Raw genomic sequence first — 23,117 nt, forward strand, 5'->3', positions numbered from 1 at the left:
TCTAGCCCGGTGCCTTAACTTCTAGATCAAACCGATTTATTTTTTAAACAAATTTTAAACAATTTAAACAATTCTGTTCCCAGGAAAGTTTCTGTACAGTATGCATTATCTTGACTTATGTAAGGAAAATATGAAGTTATTGCTTTGCCACGAGTTGATTAGAACTATTTAGTTTTGTTGTGGAGAAAAATCTGTATTTTTGCACCTTTGTAATTAAGGAAGGCCTTGAACATGCTGTCTATCTCTTCTGATTAGAATGGTGTTATCAGTGATTCCGGTACTGTGAATGAAGGCTTTGAATCTGATGATGATCCAGAAGATCCTGTAGATCCAGACATTCCAACCAAAGAAATGGAGATCCAGGTGGACTGGAACTCAGAACTTCCTGTCAGAGTGAATGTCCCTCAAGTGCCACTCCACAGCCTCATTTTCGACTTTGGAGCTGTCTCGTTCATGGATGTAGTAGCCGTCAGAGTAATGAAAACAGTAAGAATATTTTCTCATTTTTTTTCTCATCGATCTGTTGTTAAAAATAGATAATGTAAAGCTACAGAGATACTAGTCATTCTTGTATGGTTTCTACAAGCTTCCAGATGTATAGAACAATAAGGTAAAGGTTCCTCTCACCCATATGTGCTAGTTGTTCCTGACTCTAGGGGGCGGTGCTCATCCTGTTTCAAAGCCAAAGAGCCAGCGCTGTCCGAAGACGTCTCCGTGGTCATATGGCCGGCATGACTAAACGCCAAAGGCGCACAGAACACTGTTACTTTCCCACCAAAGGTGGTCCCTATTTTTCTACTTGCATTTTTTTACGTGCTTTCGAACTGCTAGGTTGGCAGAAGCTGGGACAAGTCACAGGAGCTCACCCTGTTACACGGCAGCACTAGGGATTCGAAGCACTGAACTGCCGACCTTTCAATCGACAAGCTCAGCGTCTTAGCCATTGAGCCACTGCATACCTCGAATAGAACAATAGAACAGAATAACAGTTGGAAGGGACCTTGGAGGTCTTCTAGTCCAACCTCCTGTTATAATTAGATAGTGATCACACTGGAGGAATTGTGGTTCAATTCCCCTACCAGATAGTGGTGGCTTTCAAAAAAATTTACTACTGTGGGTGTGACTTGGTGGGCGTGGCAAGGCTTGGTGGGCGTGGCGTAGTGGGGAGGGGAAGGATAGTGTAAAATCTCCATTCCCTCCCCACTCCAGGGGAAGGTTACTGCAAAATCCCCATTTCCTCCCCATCAGCTGGGACTCCGGAGGCAGAGAAAAGATGGGGGCTGGGCCAGTCAGAGGTGGTATTTACCGGTTCTCAGAACTACTCAAAATTTCCGCTACCGGTTCTGCAGAACTCGTCAGAACCTACTGAATACCACCTCTGTTACCAGGATAATCTGAATTATGATGTTGTTACCTTTAGTCTGTTTTGACTCCCAAATGCTTTTATTTGTTAGGAATCCTGTTTTGTTCCTAATTGTCAGTTGTGGCCTAGAATACGGTGTTAAGATTTTAATGATGTGTTTGTTTACCACACTTCCTAGTTTAGAGATTCTAAAGAAACTCTGGCTGCCAATTACATTCAAAATTGTCATTTATCCATGTGGGGGTCCTTGGTGTTTTCTGAACTTGGTGGTTTTCTTATAGACGTTTCACTACCAAACTAAGTAACATTATCAGTGCTATCAATGTTTATTCAGCACTGATGGTGTTACCTAGTTTGATAATGAAACATCTGCAAGAAAACCGCCAAGCTCAGAGGGCACCAAGGATCTCACAGTTCAACGCTGAGCTACAAATTCTCTGTCGTTATCATCTATCCATGCATAAAAGTTTATCTTTATTTCTGTATCAATTCCGATCGCACCTTTAAACTTGTACTTTTATCACTGCCACCTTTAAATGGCACCATGTGCTAGATTTACAAATTTAAATCAGACCTGAATCAGAAAATTTAATTCTGAATACACCCTCTAGTGTTCTCCATGTGTCCTTAAAGCTGTATTTAAGATGACATCCAATTTTTTTTCAGATTGTCAAAGAGTTCAAGAGGATTGATGTGTCAGTATACATTGCATCACACCTAGGTAAATAAAAATCTGCACATGATTACAGCTTTTATTTGTGACAGGGAACAGAGTACAGAAAACGGTGTGGAAGTAATAGTTTTGAAAGTAATGTAGTAATGACCTCCCACTATAATCCCTAATTACATTCTCAGCCCTTCAAATTTTTAAATTCAGTCAGGTAACAACATTGTAGAGTTCATGATAAACCTCTCCATTCAAATCATGTAAACCTCCTGTATAAAAGTAGTCCTTGACTTATGACCACAATTTGGCCCAAAATTTCTATCCCCGAGGGAGACATCTGTTGTGAGTTTCGTCCCATTTTACGACCTTACTTGCTACAGTTGTTAAGTGAATCATTGCATTTGTCCAGTTAATAACATGGTTGTTAAGCGAATCTGGCTTCCCCATTGACTTTGCTTGTCAGAAGGTCACAAAAGGGGATCACGTTACTCTGGGATACTGCAACAGTCATAAGTGCATGCCAGTTGCCAAGCATCTAAATTTTGATCACATGGGGATGCTGCAATGGTAGTAACTGTGAAAAATGGTCGTAAGTCATTTTTTTCAGTGCGGTTGTAACTTTGAACGGTCACTAAACGAACTGTTGTAAGTCGAGGACTAGCTGTATTCTATACTTTAATTTAGCCCCCATTTTCCTAGGTGAACATCAATGCACTGTAATCCATATTTCTTCTTACACATTATACATTTATACAGTATATTTTGTTATAGTACTTTGAAATAAGCTTATTAAGGCATAGATGGAGATAAACTTACTGAAGAGTTTTTGAAGTTGCTTGATGGATGGATGGACGGATGGATGGACAGACAGACAGTCACAGATAGATACATGGGATAGATGACAGATAAATACATAGATAGAAAGGTAGATAGATAGATAGATAGATAGATAGATAGATAGATAGATAGATAGATAGATATGGATGGATGGATGGATGGATGGATGGACGGACAGACAGACAGACATGATAGATAGATAGATAGATAGATAGATAGATAGATAGATAGATAGATAGATAGATAGATAGATAGATAGATAGATATGGATGGACAGACGGACGGACGGACGGACAGACAGACAGACAGACAGACATGATAGATAGATAGATAGATAGATAGACAGACAGACAGACAGACAGACAGAGACAGACAGACAGACATGATAGATAGATAGACAGACAGACAGACAGACATGATAGATAGATAGATAGATAGATAGATAGATAGATAGATAGATAGATAGACAGACAGACATATATATATATATATATATATATATATATATATATATATATATATATATATGTTTTCTGAGGTTTTCGCGGGTGTTTGTATGTAGGTCTTCGGTTATTCCCGCGGGGAGAAAACCCGAATAACCGAAGACCTACATATATATATAGAGAGGGGGGGGGAGAGAGAGAGAGAGAGAGAGAGAGAGAGAGATGGATGGATGAATAGATAGATAGATAGAAAGATAGATAGATAGATAGATAGATAGATAGATAGATAGATAGATAGATAGATAGATAGACAGAGACAGACAGACATGAGCGAGAGAGAGAGAGGGAGATGGATGGATGGATGAATGGATAGATAGATAGATAGATAGATAGATATGGATGGATGGATGGATGGATAGATAGATAGATAGATAGATAGATAGATAGATAGATAGATAGATAGATAGATAGATAGATAGTGTTTTAACGGGTCTGAATATTGCCTGTATGGTAATATTTTGGTAATGTTTTATTATATATTTACCCCACAGATCACATTGTTAAAACATTGGAACATTGTGCCTTTTTTGATGATGACATTCAGAAAGAATTATTTTTCTTGACCGTTCATGATGCTGTATTACACATACAGAGTCAAGTCATGTACCGAGAGGCCCAAGACCCTATAGCCGAAAAGGTACATAGTTCATATTTATTTATGTACCAGTCGGTACAGCATTTTATTTACCTACACATAAACATATTTTCACATAAGTCCTGGTTATTTCCATTCTAGTTTGCAATTTTTGATAGAAAAGGAAATACTCGGTTATCTGCCTTTGTGGGGGGAAACCATGCAGATATTTAAATATAATTTAAATATTTTTTGATAAATAGCACTGTGCAGATTCAAAGAGCATTACTATTACAAAAGTTTTAATTTATTTTCTTTCTGTTATAATGAAAATTATAATTTTCAGGGAATTATACTTAATTATTTAACAGAATAATATTATTCACTCAATCAATTACTTTGTTGTTTGTCATATTAATAATTCTATGTTCTTGTGGCCCAGATATCCTTAATGCAGGAGTCCAAAGAACCAATAGAATTCCCAGAAATGAATCAGAATGAACAGCTGGATGTTCAAGAAGAGGTATGATTTAATTTCAAATCTGCATTGTTATGATTTTTAGCATAAAATAGTACAGGTAGTTCTCAACTTAAGACCATAGTATAGCCTGCCTAATACAGTCGTAAGTTGAGACAGTCCCGATTGTTGTTTGCAGCGGTTGTTAGGCGAACCCTGAGTTGCAAAGCCAACTGATTGTTTGCTATGGGCTGATTTTGTGGCAAACAGGAGCTAAACACCATTTTTGGGGAAACATGTAAACTATGGTCTTGTGATTATCGGATGCTGCAAATAACCGTAAACGTGAGCTGGTTGCTGAGCGCCCAAAATGTGGTCATCAGGAGTGGAGTCCCAGTCATCGGAACTTCAAAATTGAGTTAGAACGAAACCTCACTTCCTTCTAGCACTGATGAAGTTACCTAGTTGGGTAATGAAATGTTTGCAAGAAAACAACCAAGCTCAGAGAGCACCAAGGACAATTTTAACTTTAGATTCTGTCATGGTGACTGGGTTCTCTTAGCTCCACATTTGCAGCACCTTCAATAAACCATTTTCGAGAGTTTTTTTGGAAAAGTAAACCCAATTAATTTGACACACATGTTATGGCTTCAGTGGTAATAGATTTATTTATTTATTTTTATTTTATTTATTTTATTTGCATTTATATCCCGCCCTTCTCCGAAGACTCAGGGCGGCTTACACTATGTCAGGCAATAGTCTTCATCCATTTGTATATTAGATACAAAGTCAACTTTATTGCCCCCCAACAATCTGGGTCCTCATTTTACCTACCTTATAAAGGATGGAAGGCTGAGTCAACCTTGGGCCTGGTGGGACTTGAACCTGCAATATTGCAGGCAGTTGCTGTTAATAACAGGCAGATAGATAGAATAGATAAAATTCTTTATTGGCCAAGTGTGATTGGACACACAAGGAATTTGTCTTTGATGCAGATGCTCTCAGTGTATATAAGGAGAATAAAATACATTCATCAAGAATAAAAAGATGCAACAGTGATAGTCAAGGTTACTAATAAGCTACCAAATCGTACTAGGAAACAAATAAAAGCAATATAAATTGAAAGATACAAGCCACGTGGTTATAGTAACAAGTGGGAAAAGATTAGATAATAGTAAGGAAGAGAAGAATAATAGTAATACAGTCTTAGTAATCAACATCCATTTACTCTTCGCAGTTTTCATTTCAAATTTAGAATTTAAATCCTATTTCCCTTTCTTTTCTTTTCTTTTTTAAAAAAAACTAGGCTATGCGCAGACTTGCCTCATAAAAGTCAGCTTCAGGCTCCTGAAGACCACGGAGAGCGCGTACATCAATACCTTCAAGCAATTTATCACCGGACACTATTGAAGAAAATATTTATGTTATTCAAGGAAACTTCACTCTTTCCCTGCATCCTATAATTTATTTAAATTATTGGTCGACCTGTTTTGCACCAGGTGTGCTCACGCATAATGTATTTATGCGTTTATTGTGATTTTATTGTACGTCGCAGGAAGGAAATAGGGGTCTTAGGTGATATCAGGTAGGAGGTGCTGGCATCAGAGATACCAAAGTTGCTACCTATTTAAACTGGAACTATGTTTGTGGCAGACAAATAATGCAATAATCTCAAAGCACAAAGCTGGCCTCAGAAGCTAACATAAAACACATTGAGTGCATTTAATCAACTTCCACAGAAATCAGAGGATTAGTTTTAAGTTTCTGGGTTGTTTTTTTCCTGCAAGGTTTAAATCAAAGGAGACCAATGTCAGTTTGAAAACTATTCTCTTAGAAGAATCCAAAGGACAATATATTTTACATTGAGGCAATATAAAAAGTTCTTTTCCCATGTCGTGATAGTGTATCTTCACCCTTTACCTTCTCAACTTTGGATTTCTTTTTAAGATTTTTCAACTTCAGCCCCAGAATTCCTCATGCTGGCTAAGGTATTCTGGGAGTTGAAGTCCCACACATCTTAAAGTTTGCCAAACTTTAGAAAATACTGGCTTACTGTATTAAGGAGCAGAACTGTGCGATATTATGGACTCGATTTTTTAAAATTATAAATTGGGTTTCATTGTTATGCCCAATTTTATTTTTGACACTTTTTGCAGCAATGTACTGTATATCTATCTATGATTTCACTCTTAAAATATAATCTTTTAGTTGTTAATTAATGCATCTTCACAAAAACATCTCAAATACATGGCTATATGCTGTTCTGGAAATTACAGATTATTTGTTCTGGAATAAAGCGTCATTTCGTACCTTGCAATAAAATAGTATTTCCCCAACCTCTGGCCACTTGAAGATCTGTGGACTTCAACTCCCAGAATTCCCCAGAGTGAGGAATTCTGGGAGTGGGAAGTCCATACATCTGGGTGAGGAATTCTGGGAATTGAAGTTCAGATATCTTCAAGTCACCAAGATCGGGAAGCACTGCAATAAAACAATATCTCTTTTAGGCCCGGTGTGTTTCCAATGCACAGGATCATGTTATATTAGTTCTCAGTGTAGATGTGCCAGTTAAAAACTAAACAACTGGTCAGTCCAAAATAAAATGTGTGACCTCTTGATCAAAGCTCTACTCCTTTGATATGCAAATTGTGGATGTGCCACTCACAAGGAGGCGGGGCTTCATTCCTATGGTTGTGATCATGTTGATATTTTTTTAATCCCTTCCTTTCAGCTGCCTCTGGAATTGGATATTGATTTGGGAGTATTAATTTAATGTGTATATATATATACTCAGGAGAAATATTTGAGAATAAACAGATTTTCTGGGCTTGGGAATCTTTCTGTACTTATCCCTTTCATAAAAGATTTATAAATAAATATTTGCAAAATTGTTCGTATGTTTGAAAAAGTCACTTTTTCCGCCTATAAGCTTCTTGTAGTGTAGAAGGGTGCTGGTTTTTTTTTACAGAAGTACATTTTTTTTTATCATTCGGAGATCCTATTGATTAGTAAGGGAGACAGGATGGTTTGCAGAGACAACTGCCATTGTGTGATTGAAGCTCTGCCTGAGGGCCACGAAATATAAGAAAAAAGCGAGATCCTTGTTGCTCTTCGAGTTTGATTGATTGCTTGCCAATGTTTCAACTACTAGAGCGCTGATGATGTTATCTAGTTGGGTAATGAAACAACTGCAAGAAAACCACCAAGCTCAGAAAATACCAAGGACACCACAGTTCATCCCTGAGTTACAGATATTCTCTTTGATTTGATATAAGGAAACAGGCCAGTGGGGAAATCCAATTTTTTTTACTACTGGTTCTGTGGGCGTGGTTTGGTGGGCGCGGCTTAGTGGGCGTGGCTTGGTGGCAGGGGAACGATACTGCAAAATCTCCATTCCTACCCCACTCCAGGGGAAGGATACTGCAAAATCTCCATTCCCTCCACACTCCTGGGAGAAGGATACTGCAAAATCTCCATTCCCACCCCACTCCTGGGGGAAGGATACTGCAAAATCTCCATTCCCTCCCCACTCCAAAAGAAGGATACTGCAAAATCTCCATTCCCACCCCACTCCTGGGGGAAGGATATTGCAAAATCTCCATTCCCTCCCCACTCCAAAAGAAGGATACTGCAAAATCTCCATTCCCTCCACACTCCTGGGGGAAGGATACTGCAAAATCTCCATTCCCACCCCACTCCTGGGGGAAGGATACTGCAAAATCTCCATTCCCACCCCACTCTGGGGCCAGCCAGAGGTGGTATTTGCTGGTTCTCCGAACTACACAATATTTCTGCTGCTGGTTCTCCAGAACCTGTCAGAACCTGCTGGATTTCACCCCTGAAACAAGCTGATTTCAAACAGGCTAAGTTCCCCAGGGAAGTGCACTTAGAACTAAGGAATTAAATTAATAATTTAAATGAAAACTTACTCAATTTCAGATTCCTTGAGCAAAAGAACAGAAAGATCAGGCATTCTTGGCTTTGTGTTTCAGGAATACATTCAATTTTTGTTTGTCTTGAAACAAACAAATAAGGGCTAAAATACAATAATAACATTGTTCTTGTACTTGTTATTAACAATTTTGAAAAATTAATAATTATTAAGGCTGATAAATTGCAGGTAGCCATACAACTTTTGGCTTCATACAAATTTGGGATAGATAGATAGATAGATAGATAGATAGATAGATAGATAGATAGATAGATAGATAGATAGATAGATAGATAAAGAGAGATAGAAAGTTTATATATATATATATATATATATATATATATATATATATATATATATATATAGAGAGAGAGAGAGAGAGAGAGAGAGAGAGAGAGAGAGAAATTAGATAGAGATAGATATGAGATAGATATGATAGAGAGATAGATATATAGATAAATTAGATAGATATAGACAGATTTATATTGATATATTGATCATCAATTGTGTTGTAAATGTTGTACCGTGCTGAACGTATCTTTTCTTTTATGTACACTGAGAGCATATGCACCAAGACAAATTCCTTGTGTGTCCAATCACACTTGGCCAATAAAATTCTATTCTATTCTAGATAAGATATATATAGAGAGAGAGAGAGATAGATATATATATATATATATATATATATATATATATATATATATATATATATATATATATATATATATATATATATATATATAGTGATAAGATAGATAGACAGATATATATATATATATATGGGTTTTCTCCGTGTAAGATTGGAAGTGTCTTGATATAAGTCTCATTCGTCATCTTCAGGCTTCAGGCTTCAGCTTCGTGCTTCCCAGAAGCCTGAAGATGACGAATGAGACTTCGTCGAAACGTCGCCAAGACACTTCCAATCTTACACGGGAGAAAACCCGAACAACCAAAGACCTATATATATATACACACATATAAATATATAGTGATAAGATAGATAGATAGATAGATAGATAGATAGATAGATAGATAGATAGATAGATAGATAGATAGATAGATAGATAGATAAATAGATAAGTTAGAGAGAGAGATGGATAGAGATGGATGTTTCAAAATTCTCTGCAATGGTCATGCTGGCTGGAGAATTCTGGTAGTTGTTCTAATTGCTCTAATAATTATTTATTTATTGGATGATTTCTGCTACCTAGTGTGCAATGTATCTTTTCATTTATGTACACTGAGATCATATGCACCAAGACAAATTCCTTGTGTGTCCAATCACACTTGGACAATAAAAAATTCTATTCTATTCTATTCTATTCTATTCTATTCTATTCTATTCTATTCTATTCTATTCTATTCTATTCTATTCTATTCTATTCTATTCTAACTATCTTGTTGTGTTGAGTGTACTTTTCGCTCCATTTTAAATGTACTTAGTTTCTCTCCTCTTCCCTCACCAACGCCACAAGGCTTAGACGCTCGCCCGTTACCAAGGCAACTAGAACGCCGCCCGAATACGGGTCCGGGGGCACCGGCGGTGGGAAAGGAACTGCAATTCCCAGGATGCAATTCAATACGAAACGGCGCCATTTTTAAAAAGGAGCCGAGATATAAGAAAACTGATCGGCAGATCGCTGCCATAAATTCGTTATCTGTACAGCTGGCTTCCAGATTTGGACAGTAAAACTCAAATAACCACTAGAGGGCAGCAAAGAGCTGCCAACCCCTTGAATCTTTCTGCCATCCAGTCTTTTTGCATAGGTCAACTCCTTTTATAACTTTGATAGGGAAGTAGAAAAGCATCCAGGAAAAAAAGCAAAGCAAACTCTTCTTCCTCTAAGTCCTTATCCCGGAATTGAGGGAGATTTTATTGCAGTAATAAAGTCTCAATGGAAGACTTACTCTCTCATAGAGCCAGAAAATTTAGACTGAAGCACAAATGAGATGACTGAAGTTTATGAACTGAAGTATTGTTTATCCTAACCCTGATATTTGCATAAATGGCTGTATGAGAATAGAATAGAATAGAATTTTTTATTGGCCAAGTGTGATTGGACACACAAGGAATTTGTCTTTGGTGCATATAGAATAGAATAGAATAGAATAGAATAGAATAGAATAGAATAGAATAGAATAGAATAGAATAGAATAGAGAATAGCAACAGCAATAGCACTTAGACTTATATACCACTTCATAGTGCTTTCACAGCCCTCTCTAAGCGGTTTACAGAATCAGCATATTGTCCCCGACAGTCGGGGTCCTCATTTTACCCACCTTGGAGGGATGGAAGGTTGAGTCAACCTTGAGCCAGTGAGATTTGAACTGCTGAACTGCAGCTAGCTGTCAGCTGAAGTAGCCTGCAGTGCTGCATTCTAACCACTGCCCCACTCAGCTCTAGAATATATTCTATAGAAAATAGAATAGAATAGAATAGAATAGAATAGAATAGAATAGAATAGAATAGAATAGAATTTTTTATTGGCCAAGTGTGATTAGATACACAAGGAATTTGTCTTGGTGCATATGCTCCCAGTGTACATAAAAGAAAAGATACCTTCATCAAGGTACAACATTTACAACACAAATGATGGTCAATATATCAATATAAATCATAAGGATTACCAGCAACAAAGTTACAGTCATACAGTCATAAGTGGAAAGAGATTGGTGATGGGAACGATAAGAAGATTAATGGTAGTGCAGATTTAGTAAATAGTTTGACAGTGTTGAGGGAATTATTTGTTTAGCAGAGTGATGGCCTTCGGGAAAAAACTGTCCTTGTGTCTAGTTGTTCTGGTGTGCAGTGCTCTATAGCGTCGTTTTGAGGGTAGGAGTTGAAACAGTTTATGTCCAGGATGTGAGGGATCTGTAAATATTTTCACGGCCCTCTTCTTGATTCGTGCAGTATACAGGTCCTCAATGGAAGGCAGGTTGGTAGCAATTATTTTTTCTGCAGTTCTAGAATAGAATAGAATAGAATAGAATAGAATAGAATAGAATAGAATAGAATAGAATAGAATAGACGAAATGGGAAGGGACCTTGGAGGTCTTCTAGTCTAACCCCCTGCTCAGGCAGGAAACCCTACACCACTTCAGACAAACGGTTATCCAACATCTTAAAAACTTCCAGTATTGGAGCGCCCACAACTTCTGGAGGCAAGTTGTTCCACTGATTAATTGTTCTAACAGTCAGGAAATTTCTCCTTAATTTTGGGTTGCTTCTCTCCTTGATTAGTTTCCACCCATTGCTTCTTGTCCTGCTCTCAGGTGCTTTGGAGAATAGGTCTTATATAGTACGTTAACTTTATGTCAGGGGTGTCCAAACTTGGTCCCTTTAAGACTTTTGGACTTCAACTCCCAGAGTTCCTCAGCCAGCTTAAGCAGTAGACATGCACGTGCACCTCTAGCCTTTCCAACCTCTATGGGTAAAATGCTTACGCGCGACGGAGCGGGCGGCGCCCTTTTATGTCGTCACGGCGCAGCTGGGTTCTTCTTGGTGCCAGCATGGAAGGACTGAAAAGTATTCCCGAGACGGGGAAGGCAGCTCTTTCCGAGCCGGGTCCTAGGGAGCTCCTGGAAGATGGTGAGGAAGAAAAGCCGGGGACGAAGGGAAGGATCTGCCCTGGTTGTTAGCGGGGTTTTAATTACTTTATTCCCCCCCCCCAAAAAAAAGACCCCTTGGGTTCACCGGCATTCACCATCTGCTTGTGGGGTGGGGAGGCTGCAGAAGCCTCTGGGCGTCGCTAGGTGGCAGCAGAGAGTCAATAGTTGCTTGCAATCCTCCGAAGGCAGCGTGGTCCAAAGTTGGCCGCTTGAAGTCGGGTGGACTTCAACTCCCAGAATTCCCTCCTGCCACGCATGCGTTACAATGGAGCCAATGCAGTGCAGTGGGGGAATGCTGGGAGTTGAAGTCTTTGGCCGGTCTTCAAATGGCCCAAGCTTCAAATACCTTGACTTAGGTGGCTCAGTGGCTAAGACGCTGAGCTGGTCGATCAGAAAGCTCGGGGGGGGGGGGTTCGAATCCCTAGTTCAGGTTTCCTGCGTGAGCAGAGGGTTGGACTAGATGACCTCCAAGGTCGCTTCCAACTCTGTTACTGTTACTTCAACTCCCAGAATTCCCCAGCCAGTATTATTGGCTGCAGTCATGCGCTACAATGGAGTCAGTGCGATGCAATGGGGGGAATTCTGGGAGTTGAAGTTCAACGGTCTTCAAACGGCCAAGCTTCAAATTGACTTCAACTCCCAGAATTCCCCAGCCAACAATGCTGGCCGCTGCCATGCAATGCAATCATACGTTACAGTGGAGTTAATGTAATTGCCATGGGAAATTCTAGGAGTTGAAATGTGTTTGAATATTATACAGGATTCAGATATTCGATATAGAATTCTGGGAGTTTGAAGTCATTTGAAGCTTGGCCGCTTGAAGTCAGGTGGACTTCAATCCCAGAATTCCCCAGCCAGCATTGATGGCCACTGCCATGCAACGCAGTCATGCGTTGCAGTAGAGTCAATGCGGTGCAATGGGGAATTCTGGGAGTTGAAACGTGTTTGAATATTATTCGGGATTCAGATATTCGATATAGAATTCTGGGAGTTTGAAGTCATTTGAAGCTTGGCCGCTTGAAGTCAGGTGGACTTCAACTCCCAGAATTCCCCAGCCAGCATTGATGGCCACTGCCATGCAATGCAGTCATGCGTTGCAGTAGAGTCAATGCGGTGCAATGGGGAATTCTGGGAGCTGAAACGTGTTTGAATATTATTCGGGATTCAGATATTCGATATAGAATTCTGGGAGTTTGAAGTCATTTGAAGCTTGGCCGCTTGAAGTCAGGTGGACTTCAACTCCCAGAATTCCCCAGCCAGCATTGATGGCCACTGCCACGCAATGCAGTCATGCGTTGCAGTAGAGTCAATGCGGTGCAATGGGGAATTCTGGGAGTTGAAACGTGTTTGAATATTATTCGGGATTCAGATATTCAATATAGAATTCTGGGAGTTGAAGTCTTTTGAAGCTTGGTCATCAGCTCCCAGAATTCCCCAGCCAGCCACCATTGGCTGTGCTATGCAATGCAGTCATGTGCTACAATGGAGTCAGTGCAAGGCGATAGGGAATTCCGGAAGTTGAAGTCCACCCGTCTTCAAGTGGGCAAGCTTCAAATGACTTCAACTCCCGGAATTCCATATTGCCTTGCATTGTCTCCAGTGTAACGCATGATTGCGTTGCGTGGCAGCGGCCAGTAATGCTGGCTGGGGAATTCTGGGAGTTGAAGTCCAACCCGTCTTCAAGTTGCTAAGCTTGACCGACACTGCACTGCCAGTGGTACTACTTGTTGCAGCCCCTAACAATTTAAACCACCTTGTAGGATTTCGTCTCTCTGTTTCATGTTCCTAATTCAGTTTCACCATGGGGGAGAGGCACTTTACAGAGGGTTATAAAGGATGGCTTTGGTAGAGATACGCAGGATCAGTTCTCCAAGTGCCGAGCTGGAAAGCGTGTGTTGTGCCTCATCCGCCCTCCTCTCCTCAGCCGGGCCCCTCCCATCTCCTTCTATCTGAGTCAGAGTCTGATAATGAAGAGGAACGGCCTGGTATGCCTCCAGCCCCCAGCCCTGGCACCATGCCTGGACAGAATGTCAGGAGTGAGCAAACAAACCTCCCTCCTACAGTGTGTGAGCACGAAGCCAGCCACGTGCTAGAATTGCCGGCAGCAGATCAGGAGGACGGAAAGTCACAGTGGACGGATCCCCGCTTCCGGAGAATGGAGAGGCGCAAAAGGAAGGGAGGGGCAGGTCTGGATAAGTGCTGAGTCATGGAGCCACACCCCATGGCCTATATAAAAGACCAGCTTGAGTCAAGCAATTTGAGTCAAGCAAAGTCTCCTCTGGTTTGCTGAAGTCACACCTTGGATTCCTGCCTGCCCTGAGAACTCTGACAGGAATTTGGCAAAGCTGCAGAGGCTTCGTGGCCACGCTTGATACAGACTTCCCAGACCCGGCCGTCGGAGGGGGAGGGGGACACGACAGCGTGACTCAAACCCAAAGCAATCTAAAGCGACAAGGAAATGATTCAGGCCACCGTTGCCTTCGTTTCTCAGGGGTGGTGGGCGGTGGAGTAATTTACAATCATATAAAAGAGAATATTTGTAGCTCGGGGTTGAACTGCGGGCTCTGAGCTTGGGGATTCTCTTGCATACGTTTCATTACCCAACTAGGTAACATCATCAGTGCTACTGTAGTAAGGGAGTGGGGCTTGCTCTCGTTTTATAAGAGTGGCTTGCCCTGTCGGTGTTGGTAGATGTTTCATTTCCAACTTGGTAACCTCAATCCTACATTCCTGATGTAATCTAGGTTGGCGAGGAAACATCTTAAAGAAAGACACCCAGAAGAACAATCAGTCTTGCAAGGAATGCCAAAAAGCAGATCCTTTATATAGGCCATGGGGTGTGGCTCCATGACTCAGCACTTATCCAGACCTGCCCCTCCTTTCCTTTTGCTGACGTCGCCTCTCAATTCTCCGGAAGCGGGGATCCGTCCACTGTGACTTTCCGTCCTCCTGATCTGCTACTGGCAATTCTAGCACGTGGCTGGCTTCGTGCTCACACGCTGTAGGAGTGAGGTTTGTTTGCTCATTCCTGACATTCTGTCCGGGCATGGTGCCAGGGCTGGGGGCTGGAGGCATGTCAGGCCGTTCCTCTTCACTATCAGACTCTGATTCAGATAGCAGGAGATGGGAGGGGCCCGGCTGAGGAGAGGACAAGGCACAACAGGTTAGGACTTTTGTGGCTCTTTGAGTTTTTAAGGTTGCCGACCCCTGGAATAGAATAACAGAGTTGGAAGGGACCTTGGAGGTCTTCTAATCCAGCCCCCTTGCTTAAGCAGGAAACCCATATTTTAAGGGGAACTTCTTGGTCTTTAAGCTTTATTCAAGCTTCTTTGTTCGGCATGGAGCAAACTCAAAAATGACTCTGGACTCTCTCCGAGCAAGTGAAAAAGGAGGCCAACTTTTCTTGTTTTATTTTGCTCCTGTGTCCCTTTTCAGAATGTTATGTGGATTTTTTGCGGGAAGACTTTGATGTGAAAGCCTACACCTCTCAATCCATCCACCAGGCTGTTATTGCTGAACAATTAGCAAAGCTTGCTCAAGGGATCAGCCAGCTAGATAAAGAACTCCACTTGCAAGTAAGTACTATTTGTATTGCTAATTTAAAGGTAGACGTGAAATAAAAGAATGATAAAAGAGTATTGCTTTCGATCTTAAGTTATGGGTGGGCAGTGGGGTAGCACAATTTGTGGACAGTTCATAAATTGATCCAGGGGTTCCGTAAACAGGAGATTGGCTGTTTTGAGACTGAAAAATGAGACACGAATCTTGCATGTCGTATTCATCAACCAACTTTTAATGTTGGGTTAGTATCCATTCACTTTGAATAAAATATTGAGATCAACTGAGAGTTGTCGGGAAGTCTTACATTTAGCATTGGAGATGCAAAATCTGGACAGAATGATAAATACTGTGCCACATATTCTGGTCTCAGACATTAGATTCCATCCCAGTTGTCTGTCCATCCATCTATCCTGGTATCTATGTATGTATGTATGTATGTATGTATGTATGTATGTATCTATTTCTTTTTTTCTCTCTCTCTCTCCATCCACCCATCCTTCTGTTTGTCTATCTGTCTATCTGTCCATCCAGCTAGCCATCCAATCACCTATCTATTCATCCATCAGTCCATCCAGTTATCCATCCATCCATCCATCCATCCATCCATCCATCCATCCATCCATCATCAGAGATAGATCTATCTATCACATCTATCTATCTCTCTATCTCTCTATCTCTATCTCTCTCTGTCTATCTATCTCTCTATCTATCTTATCTATCTATCTATCTATCTACCGTAATTTTCAGAGTATAAGATGCACCTTAGTTTTTGGGGAGGAAGATAAGAAAAAAGCTGATTGGCAGGTGGATCGGCCTCCTGGAATACCCTCAATCAGCTGTTCTCAGAGGTGAATTTTAGCAACAGGTTCCTTGGTTGTGAGCTCTGTGCCTTGCTTTTTTTTTGGCTTTTTTTTCTGCCTCTAAAAAGTGAAACTCTGTTTCAGAAAAAAAACTTTTTTCTGCCTCTGAAAGCCTCCAAAACAGCTTCAGAAAAAAAGCCTCTGAAGCTTCAAGAGCTCTGAGCTCTGAACCTCTGAAGTTTGGGGGCTTTTTTTCTGAAGCTTCGTTTCTGATGCTTTTTTCAGCCTCTGAAACCTCCCTTTGAGAAGCTGGGTGGGGCTACATTTGGAGTATAAGACGCACCCGGATTGTCACCCTCTTTTTTGAGGAAAAAAGGTGCGTCTTATACTCCGAAAAATATGGTATCTATCTATCTATCTATCTATCTATCTATCTATCTATCTATCTATCTATCTATCTATCTATCTATCCACCTAACCACCTAACTATCTTCTACCTACCTGCCTATTTATGTAGTTTACGTAGCTGCCTATCTTTCAAATATGAGTCTTGGCAATCTACAGTACAACAATTAGAATAGAATAGAATTCTTTATTGGCCAAGTGTGATTGGACACACAAGGAATTTGTCTTTGGTGCATAAGCTCTCAGTGTACATAAAAAGAAAAGATACATTTGTCAAGAATCATAAGGTACAACACTTAGTGATAGTCATAGGGTACAAATAAGCAATCGAATCATACTAGGAAACAATATTAATATAAATTGTAATGATACAGCAACAAGTTACACTCATACGGTCATAAGTGGGAGGAGATGGGTGATAGGAACGATGAGAAGATTAAGGGCCTCTGTGGCTCAGACTGGTAAGACAGTCTGTTATTAACAGCAGCTGCTTGCAATTACTGCAGATTCAAGTCCCACCAGGCCCAAGGTTGACTCAGCCTTCCATCCTTTATAAGGTAGGTAAAATGAGGACCCAGATTGTTGGGGGCAATAAGTTGACTTTGTATATAATATACAAATGGATGAAGACTATTGCTTGACATAGTGTAAGCCGCCCTGAGTCTTCGGAGAAGGGCGGGATATAAATGCAAGTAATAATAATAATAATAATAATAATAATAATAATAATAATAATAATAATAATAATAATAATAATAATAATAGTAATGCAGACTTAATGAATAGTTTGACAGTGTTGAGGGAATTATTCATTTAGCAGAGTGATGGCGTTCGGGGAAAAAAATGTTCTTGTGTCTAGTTGTTCTGGGGTGCAGTGCCCTATAGTGTCGTTTTGAGGGTAGGAGTTGAAACAATTTATGTCCGGGATGTGAGGGGTCTGTAAATATTTTCACAGCCCTCTTTATGACTCGTGCAGGATACAGGTCCTCAATGGAAGGCAGGTTGGTAGCCATTGTTTCTTCTGCAGTTCTAATTATCCTCTCAAGTCTGTGTCTGTCTTGTTGGGTTGCAGAACCAAACCAGACCATTATAGAGGTGCAGATGACAAACTCAATAATTCCTCTGTAGAACTGGATCAGCAGCTTCTTGGGCAGTTTGAGCGTCCTGAGTTGGCGTAGAAAGAACATTCTTTGTTGTCCCTTTTTTATGACATTTTTACGGTTTTAAAAAAACACTCAAAAATACTTTAAAAAAATTAAAAACAGGTCTAAAATAATTAAACATAATCCAACATGAATGTAAACGAAGGAGAATGGACCACCATCCTATCCATAGTACCACCGCCTTGCAGACTCCGTATTTCCATGGGATCCACAAGCCTGCTGGGAAATCCACGATTTGAGAGAATCTTTTTAAATGCTTCTAAATATAAACTCCTTTTTTCAAGCTTCTGATTGATATTTTCACTTTATAGGTAGTTGCAAGACATGAGGACTTGCTGGCACAAGCCACTGGCATAGAATCTTTGGAAGGTAAGAAACTTTTGTTTGTTATAAAATTTAATGCGCGCCTACAAATGTGCTTTGAATGGAGGCCTTCTAATAACAGGGCCTCAGTCTTATGTTCTAACTCAGGGGTCTCCAACCTTGGTCCCTTTAAGACTTGTGGACTTCAACTCCCAGAGTCCCTCAAAGTCAGCAAAGCTGGCTGAGGAACTCTGGGAGTTGAAGTCCACAAGTCTTAAAGGGACCAAGGTTGGAGACCTCTGTTCTAACTCATTGTTTATCAGCCTTATGCACTTTAAACTGTGTGGACTCCAACTCCCAGAATTTCTCAATCAGCCGTTATAACTTTCAACGGTCACTAAATGAACTGTTGTAAGTCAACAGCTGTGTTCTTTTCTTTGAGCCTTTTCAAAACATGAACGTGTTGTACTTCTTTCTATTGCCAGCAGGTGGCAGAGTTCTGAACCGATTCCTTGCACGTAACTTTTCTGCCTGTGTGGAAATAACTATTTTATCTATGGAACACAACAGAGAATCAATATTTGCAAGCAATTTATAATATAGATGTGGATAATGGCATTTTTCATGAGAAAGCGCTTACAGTACACGAACTAATAAATATAACTATGTTTCAAGAATATTTGTAGCCCAGGGGCCCTTGCTTGGTTGTTCTCACGATTCATTACCAAACAGGAAACAGCTTCGAAACTAGAGAAAATATTCTATTCTATTTGCCATTGCCACTTCAAACGGTCACTAAGGGAATGGTTGTAAGTTGAGAACAATACCTGTAAACGCTGCAGGATATTCTGGTTATTGATACCAAATGTCTCTGAGAGATGTTGGAGGATCATCTATTTATTACTACTTGCTCTTTTTATGTACACTGAGAGCCTATGAACCAGAGACAAATTCCTTGTGTGTCCAAACACACTTGGTCTATAAATAATTCTATTCTATTTCATTCCATTCCATTCCATTCCATTCCATTCCATTCTATTCTATTCTATTCTATTCTATTCTATTCTATTCTATTCTATTCTATTCTATTCTATTCTATTCTATTCTATTCCATTCCACTTCACTCCACTCCACTCCACTCCATTCCATTCCATTCCATTCCATTCTATTCTATTCTATTCTATTCTGCATTCTATTCTATATTCTGTATTCTCATAGAATATATTCTAGAGCTGAGTGGCGCAGTGGTTACAGTGCAGCACTGCAGGCTACTTCAACTGACAGCTAGCTGCAGTTCGGCAGTTCAAATCTTACCGGCTCACTTGACTCAGCCTTCCATCCCTCCGAGATGGGTAAAATGAGGACCCAGACTGTTGGGGGCAATATGCTGTGTAAACTGCTTAGAGCGGGCTGTAAAAGCACTATGAAGTGGTATATAAGTCTAAGTACTATTGCTATTTGCTATTCCGCATTCTGTTCTGTTCTATTCCATTCCATTCCATTCCATTCCATTCCATTCCATATTTTCTATTCTATTCTATTCTATTCTATTCTATTCTATTCTATTCTATTCTATTCTATTCTATTCTATTCTGAATGCTATTCCATTCCATTCCATATTTTCTCTTCTCTTCTCTTCTCTTCTCTTCACCTCTCCACTCCTCTCCTCTCCTCTCCTCTCCTCTTCTCTTCTATTATGCTATTCCATTTCATATTTTCTATTCTATTTTATTCTATTCTATTCTGAATGCTATTCCATTCCATATTTTCTCTTCTCTTCTCTTCTCTTCTCTTCTCTTCTCTTCTCTTCTCTTCTCTTCTCTTCTCTTCTCTTCACCTCTTCACTCCTCTCCTCTCCTCTTCTCTTCTATTATGCTATTCCATTCCATATTTTCTATTCTATTCTATTCTATTCTATTCTGAATGCTATTCCATTCCATTCCATATTTTCTCTTCTCTTCTCTTCTCTTCTCTTCTCTTCACCTCTTCACTCCTCTCCTCTCCTCTTCTCTTCTATTATGCTATTCCATTCCATATTTTCTATTCTATTCTATTCTATTCTATTCTATTCTATTCTATTCTATTCTATTCTATTCTATTCTATTTGCTATTCCATTCCATTCCATATGTTCTTTTCTGTTCTGTTCCGTCGCGTCCCGTCCCATCCCAGGCTACAGCTGTTTCAGCCTCCAAATTGAGCCCGTTTTCACACTGAAAATTTTAAATCAGTCCTGGAAGACCTATTAGTTGCCAAACCTAATAACATACACTTTCCGTTCTGTTAAATAATGCATGATATTGAGTCTGAATTCTTGTCCCCTTTATGTGTAAGTGAGTAAGCATTGACAAACGTGTGGGTTGACACATACTTACACTGCCTCGCGTCCGTATGCTGAGCCTTCTTGGGTCCATATATAGAATTGGACTCCTACAGAAAACTGACTTTATGCTTGAGATGGCATCTGCAGCCTGAAAGGTACATCGGGAAAAAAGTGTGAACATTTAATTATTGTAGCCTTCGTTGGGAGGAAAATACCAAAAAGGGTCTTTTTGATAACTGAACGCCGTTAAAAATGCTCGCGTTTTGCTGGAATTGTGTTTTTTTTTCCGTTTGCAAAGATGATTTCTGCACCGCTACCAGCTTGTTGCAAATCCGTTCTTACATAATGAACTGTGCTTTCCCTTAAGAATCGCTTCCTTTTAAGTGATTTCAAAATTACTTTTAAGTAAGTAAATAAGTAAGTAAGTAATAAATAAATACATACATACATACATACATACATACATTCATCGCCTTTACAGGATACCCCAAATCTGTTCCATGTTACAAATTCTGAGCTCAACTGCCTTAACTATCGATCGGAATAGAGCCGGTAAGAGGGACCTTGGAGGTCTTCTAGTCCAGGGGTCTCCAACCTCAGCAACTTTAAGCCTGGTGGACTTTAACTCCCAGAATTCCCCAGCCAGCTTTGCTGGCTGGGGTATTCTGGGAGTTGAAGTCCACCAGGCTTAAAGTTGCCGAGGTTGAAGACCCCTGTTCTAGTCCAACCCTCTGCTCAAACAGAAGACCCTGTCCCATTTCAGACAAGTGGCTGTCCAGTCTCTTCTTAAAAACCTCCAGTGATGGAGCATCCACAACTTCCGGTGGCCAGCAGTTCCACTGGTTAATTGTTCTCACCAGCGGTGGTATCCAGCCGGTTCGGACCGAGTCACCCGAACCGGTAACTGAAATCTGCTCTATGCCATCCTTATTTAGGCATGTTTAGTTTTGATTCGTTTCCATCCATTGTTTCTTATCCTGCCTTCTGATGCTTTTTATATTAACTCAGCAGGTCATTTAATGGTGTTTTTATATTCGCTATAAACTTAGCAGGTCATTTAGTAGCAGAAAACTCCTTTTTGGCTTAATCTAGAGCAGTGGTTCTCAACCTTTATAGTGCTGCGACCCCTTTAATACAATTCCCCATGATGTGGCGACCCCCAACCGTAAAATTAGTTTCGTTTTGAATTTATCGTGCCTGAAGCCATATTGGCTAGCGATCTGAACTGCTTGCGATTGCCTTGAGGACGGAGGCATTAAAGCGGAGACTCCTCCCCTATTAAGTTTATCGCGCCTGAAGCCAGATTAGGCTAGCGATTGGGAGTGATTGCAGCTGGCTTGAGAGGGAGACATCAAAGCAAATATTTCTCTCTTTTTTAATTCATCGCGCCTGAAGCTGAATTCGGCTAGCGATTTGAAGAGCCTGCAGCTGGCTTGTGGAGTCATCATTGGAGTGCGATTCTTCGACTCGCAAGTATACTTCCCATATTTCCGATGGTCTTAGGCGACCCCTGGCAAATCGTCATTCGACCCCCAACGGGGTCCCGACCCACAGGTTGAGAACCGCTGATCTAGAGACTTATCAAGTCTAGCAGTTTGCTCCCAAGGAAATCAATTTCATGCCTACTACAGCAGCAATGTTTTTTTTTCCCCAATCCTGGCAGCTTTGAAGTTGTGTGGACTTCAACTCCCAGAATTCCCCAGCCAGTACCGACCTACCGGGATATCACACCGAAACACAATCCACTGGCATTTGCTTAAATATCGTATCCTTCTCCTCTGGTTGAGGATTGCTTCATTCAAGGATATCCTTTTTTCTTTTTTTCTTTCTGTTAATGGAAAGCTTGAAAAAAATTCTGGATTATCCTTCCGGGCTTTAGTTTCTGAGCTGTGGGTTTTGAACAGCTGCTTCTGACAAGTCCCCGTTCCAGATCCAGCGGCTGAATATTTTCCTTTACATAAAAAAAAATAAATATAACGTATGTATTCTTAATGCACAAGCGTTGTTTGCCTTGATATTGCCTTGCCAGGGGCTGAGGCGCTGGTTAAAAATAAAAAAATAGAAATAAATTTAGAAGGCATCGCGCTGCTGGGCTGTACATTCTGTCGATTTTGACAACGGTTTTCTTTCCGGATTATATTTACCGTGAGATTTTGATGATTTAAGTTTAATCAGCTTGCTATTATTATATAATAAGGGATGCGGTGGCTCAGCAGCTAAGATGCTGAGCTTGTCGATGAAAAGGTCGGCAGTTGAGCGGTTCGAATCCCTAGTGCCGCGTAACGGGGCGAGCTCCAGTTACTTGTCCCAGCTTCTGCCAACCTAGCAGTTCGAAAGCACGTAAAAAATGCCAGTAGAAAAATAGGGACCACCTTTGGTGGGAAGGGAACAGCGTTCCGTGCGCCTTTGGCGTTGAGTCATGCCGGCCACATGACCATGGAGACGTCTTCGGACAGCGCTGGCTCTTTGGCTTTAAAACGGAGATGAGCACCGCCCCCTAGAGTCGGGAACGACTAGCACATATGTGCGAGGGGAACCTTTACCTTATTATTATATTTGGTTGCATCGTCTCCAGTATGGATTTTTTTTTTTTTTTGCAAACCAAGAACAATTCTGGGTGCT

At 40.5% G+C, this 23,117-nt stretch overlaps 2 protein-coding genes across 2 annotated transcripts in view; both read left to right on the forward strand.

Moving 5' to 3' along the window:
- The window catches only part of SLC26A4 (solute carrier family 26 member 4), a 36,507-nt gene extending 30,776 nt beyond the window's left edge, over positions 1–5,731 (forward strand). Inside the window, exons 16-20 of the mRNA XM_058190627.1 lie at positions 256–486; positions 2,030–2,084; positions 3,862–4,007; positions 4,387–4,467; positions 5,708–5,731. Coding sequence (XP_058046610.1) covers positions 256–486; positions 2,030–2,084; positions 3,862–4,007; positions 4,387–4,467; positions 5,708–5,731 — 537 coding nt within the window. The remainder of the gene's footprint in view (positions 1–255; positions 487–2,029; positions 2,085–3,861; positions 4,008–4,386; positions 4,468–5,707) is intronic.
- Positions 5,732–11,791: 6,060 nt separating this feature from the next.
- Positions 11,792–23,117, forward strand: part of COG5 (component of oligomeric golgi complex 5) — a 169,253-nt gene continuing 157,927 nt past the window's right edge. The window contains exons 1-3 of the mRNA XM_058190345.1: positions 11,792–11,922; positions 15,378–15,517; positions 18,183–18,240. Of these exons, the coding sequence (XP_058046328.1) occupies positions 11,805–11,922; positions 15,378–15,517; positions 18,183–18,240 (316 nt within the window). The 5' untranslated portion in view covers positions 11,792–11,804. The remainder of the gene's footprint in view (positions 11,923–15,377; positions 15,518–18,182; positions 18,241–23,117) is intronic.

Source organism: Ahaetulla prasina, chromosome 7 (assembly GCF_028640845.1).
Source record: "Ahaetulla prasina isolate Xishuangbanna chromosome 7, ASM2864084v1, whole genome shotgun sequence".
Classification (NCBI taxonomy): domain Eukaryota; kingdom Metazoa; phylum Chordata; class Lepidosauria; order Squamata; family Colubridae; genus Ahaetulla; species Ahaetulla prasina.